The following is a 4298-nucleotide window of genomic DNA, read 5'->3' on the forward strand; positions in this document are numbered from 1 at the left end:
GAATAAAGTACAAAGTCTAGCTAGAGCAGGATCTTTCCTCTGCTCCAAAGCCCAATCAACCTTACCAACCTCTGTGCCTGAACCCACAACCTCCCCGGCCGAAGGAGGAGTGGCCTCAACTGACACTGAGGCAATCAACGGTACCGAGACCAAGGCTGACTGACAAATTGCCTTTACAGCATCTGAGAATAGTTGTGGTTGACGCGACAAACTATCAGCATCAGTATTCAACTTCCCCGATCTATAGGAGATTGTGAAATCATACGCTGCCAGAGCAGCTACCCAACGGTGGCTCGTGGCATCTAACTTTGCCGTTGTGAGGACGTAAGTTAAAGGATTGTTATCGGTGATCACTTCAAATGACGTACCATACAGATAGTCATGAAATTTATCCGTGACCGCCCATTTGAGAGCCAAGAATTCAAGCTTGTGAGCAGGATAATTCTTTTCGCTAGGTCTAAGCCCACGGCTAGCGTATGCTATAACAACTTTTTGACCCTGTTGGACTTGATAAAGAACAGCACCTAAGCCAGACCCACATGCATCTGTATGCACCACAAATGGTTGGGAGTAATCAGCATAGCCCAGCACTGGGGGCCTAACCATTTTGCTCTTAATGGTGTCAAATGCTTCCTGCTGTGCTTCATCCCAGGTCCACTTAGCTGGAACTGTTACTTTTGTGCGAAGGTTTTCCTTGGCTTTCTTCGTAGTGCCATGACCTTTCAACAAAGAGTTGAGAGGTTGAACTATCTTAGCATAGTCCTTTACAAACCTTCGGTAGTATCCAACAAACCCTAGGAACTGTCGAAGCTCCTTGATGTTTTTGGGTTCAGGCCAATTCTCTACAACTGAGATTTTATCAGGATCTGTACTGATCCCCTTTTCTGACACTATATGCCCTAGGTAGGATACGGAGGTCTTGAATAACTCACACTTGTATGGTTTTAGTTTCAAGTTATGCTCCTCTAACTTAGCAAAGACTGATTGTAACCTGCGTAAGTGTTCATCAAAGGTTTTGGAGAAAATGAGTATGTCGTCAATGAAGACCAGACATTCTCTGAGATTCAAGTCACCCATGCATTTCTCCATTAATCTTTGAAATGTAGCAGGAGCATTAGTGAGTCCAAATCCCATTCTATTACACTCATAGAAACCGAGATTTCCCACAGAGAAGGCAGTCTTATGCTTATCCTCCTCCTCCATCTCCACTTGCCAGTATCCTGACCTCAGGTCTAGTTTTGAAAAATACTTAGACCCACTCAACGTGTCTATAACATCATCAAACCTAGGGAGCATATAGGCGTCTTTCTTGGTACGAGAGTTCAACATTCTGTAATCGATACAGAACCTAAGCGAACCGTCTTTCTTTCGCACTAATACTATGTTCGAGGAAAAGGGGCTATTTGATTCCCGTATAACGCCAATGTCTAACATGTCCTTAACATGTTGGCGTACCTCCTCAAACATAGCAGGTGGAACTCTACGATATGGTTGCTTAAAAGGTTTTTCATCAAACAACTCAATTCTATGTTTGGTAATACTGGTACTTCCTAAGTCACTTGGGTTCTTTGAGAACACATGACTCCAGTTACTGAGAGTCTGACTGACTTCAGTTAGCTGGTCAGTACTCAAATTGTCTCTATCAATAACTACACCCAACTCCTCTGGTTGTGATTGAGGGACAACACTCTTTACATCCGATGCTAGGTTATCTACTATTTGTACACTCTGGACTTTACATAAATCAGATCTAGGTCTGATCGATATAGCCTTGGCGGTTATATTGCAGATCTTAACATGAAGTCTAGCGACACTTGAACTTTGGTTCATATTAACCACTCTAGGATAAACAGTATAATTAAGATTGTCCAGAGATAAGTTCTCAGTAACAACCTGGTTAATTGCGGGATCAAAACCCCTAACTAAACCATCAACAACCACTGACTCAAAGGGTTGTACCCTAATAGGTTTCCTGTTTATGGACTTGACCACAAATTGATCACAGTGGATACTGTCCATGGCCAGTTGCCATGCTGAAGGAATACTTTCACATAATCCTTCATCAACCAGGTTCTTACACTGCCTTATTACATTTGTTCCTACTATAACAGGACAATTTCCATTGTGCTCAGTATTTGGAACCACAAGCACTGGAACGGGCATATTGAAATTGTCACAAAAAGGTAGAGTAAAAGTACACTCAATATAACCAAGATACTTTAATCTTGAACCATCAGCCACAGAGACTTCAAGTCCCAATGACTCCAAACTGTGAAGCTCTGGTTGAGGTTTTAAGGACTCAAACCCTTTCTGTGATATAGTAGTTACCATAGATCCACTATCTATTAGTGCCCTGAACTCCTTTTTGTCCAGATAAATAGTGCTCTCATTTGAGACACCTACTAGTCTTTCAATTAAATTGACTTGGCCTTTAACACTAGCATCTGAGGTCACTACGCGGCCACCCGTAGAGACCCCTACTCTTTTGGGTTTTTACCCTGACCTTGGCTCTTATTTTCACCTTGACCTTTCTTTTGACCTTGGCCCTGTTTTTGACCTTGACCTTGTTGTTGACCTTGACCTTGACCCTTAGAGTTGTTACCGTAGTAACCCTTCTTTTTGAAACTATTCCCTTTCTTATCATCGTCACTTGAACTTTTCCCTAAACTATCAAGCTTGTTCAAAACCAGCTGCATTTGTGCCTTCATATCTTTTTCCAAGGACTGAAACCTCTGTTCTAGTGATTGACCATCAGACACCGACTCAGTGGTAACCGACTGCTGTCGGGCCTTTACCTTCGAAGAAGAAGTTGTAGAAGGTTTGATGTTATTAGAGCCACTAGCTGTATCTTGTAAGCTCAACTCTTTCTCCACTCTTCTAATTTCCCTAAGCAACAGGTCAAAATCTTTAATAGTGTCATACTTATGCCTAGTCTGACTCTTTAATCTATCCGAAGACAACGAAGTCCAAAACTTATGTCGTAGCAACTCGCTCTTTGAATACCTATCCAAATAGCCATGCTCAACAGCTACATGTAGCATTGACTCCAGACGACAGCCAAAATCTGTGACGGACTCATCTGGTTTTTGACAAGAATTAAAAAATTCTTGCATAATCATGCCATTTGTACTGATGTCTCCAAATAAATTATCCAATTTGGAGAGGACTAATGTCAAATCTGGACTATTCCCTAATGACATAAGCATTCGTCGCGCTGTACCACGCAACGACCTACGAATGGCCTGAGCCAAAACACTATCTGAAATGTCTGGGTCATCTGTGAGGCACTGCACCTCAAAACGCCATTCCCTATAGGTCACGTCTCCTTTAATAGGAGGCTCTTCTCCAGAAACTGGAGGTATCTTGGGTACTTCTGGGGCCTTAACCAACAAACTATCATGATGAGACCTGCGACTAGCCTGATAGCTAAGCTGTCCACGGTCGGCCTCATATTCATCCTGAAACCTACCAACATGAGGAGTACTCGTCTTAATGAAACCCTCCCCAAAACCTGGAAGTTTTTCCTTTTTGGGTGTTATATTGAATTTACCCGTGGCACTCAGGACCTTGATCATTTCCATCTCTGCCTGAGATATATTGTGTAGGTCACTGGTGCTGGGTTCATTATCTAGGTCACCTGGCGTAGCTTTAGAAGCCATGACAGATCAAAGTACAACTTATATAAAATATACAACAAGTAAAATTTATCCACTATAAAATATATATACAATGGCAATATACCTACACTCAAAACTAGCAAATGATGACTCGAGTTAACCAAGTGATTGGGAAGTTCCCCTACCTACAAGGCACTCGGTATCGGGTACCAGCATTGAGTGACGCAGTACATGACACCACCTAGTAAAAAAATATGTACCTAAAAATAGCAACTACACATATATAGGTGTAAACTGTATGTAAGTGGTTACACACACACAGCCAAAATGGATACAACAATTTTTTTCAACCAGCAGCGTGCTAGAATAGCTCCTGGGTGAATTCCATCTTTATACAATTTCAAATTAACCGAAACCCTGTAGTTTTCCTGATTTTTGGCTTTCCTATAACGAAGTAGGTCAACCCTTAAAGAAGGAGAGGTAACTCCCAAGTCATAGTTTACAGACTTTAGGAAATCATTCAAAAAACACAACCTTTCCCTAAGACTGGCTTCCTGACTCTTAAACGACTCTGGATCAGTATGACCTTTGGATCGGTTCCACTCTATTATGGAATAGGGAGGAATTTCCACAAAAATCTAACTAACCGAGGAAAAAGAAGAAATGAATTTCCTAAAACTT

At 41.7% G+C, this 4298-nt stretch overlaps 1 protein-coding gene across 1 annotated transcript; it reads right to left on the reverse strand.

The window, feature by feature from the left end:
* Positions 1–2477: 2477 nt before the first annotated feature.
* LOC132545087 (uncharacterized) lies at positions 2478–3659 on the reverse strand. The gene is made up of 2 exons (XM_060208755.1): positions 3416–3659; positions 2478–3370 (listed from the first exon to the last, which is right to left on the reverse strand). The coding sequence occupies exons 1-2, from the start codon at positions 3657–3659 to the stop codon at positions 2478–2480; spliced, it is 1137 nt and encodes a 378-aa protein (XP_060064738.1).
* Between the last annotated feature and the right edge of the window lie 639 nt (positions 3660–4298).

Source organism: Ylistrum balloti, unplaced genomic scaffold, assembly GCF_031769215.1.
Source record: "Ylistrum balloti isolate Yb309-2 unplaced genomic scaffold, AGI_CSIRO_Ybal_v1 Utg369824, whole genome shotgun sequence".
Classification (NCBI taxonomy): Eukaryota; Metazoa; Mollusca; class Bivalvia; order Pectinida; family Pectinidae; genus Ylistrum; species Ylistrum balloti.

Coding starts and splice junctions, on each gene's coding strand:
- LOC132545087 (XM_060208755.1), bottom strand. CDS start 3,659: ATGGCTTCTAAAGCTACGCCAGGTGACCTAGATAATGAACCCAGCACC. Junction 3,371..3,415: donor ACAGCTTAGCTATCAGGCTA/GTCGCAGGTCTC, acceptor AGGCCCCAGAAG/TACCCAAGATACCTCCAGTT.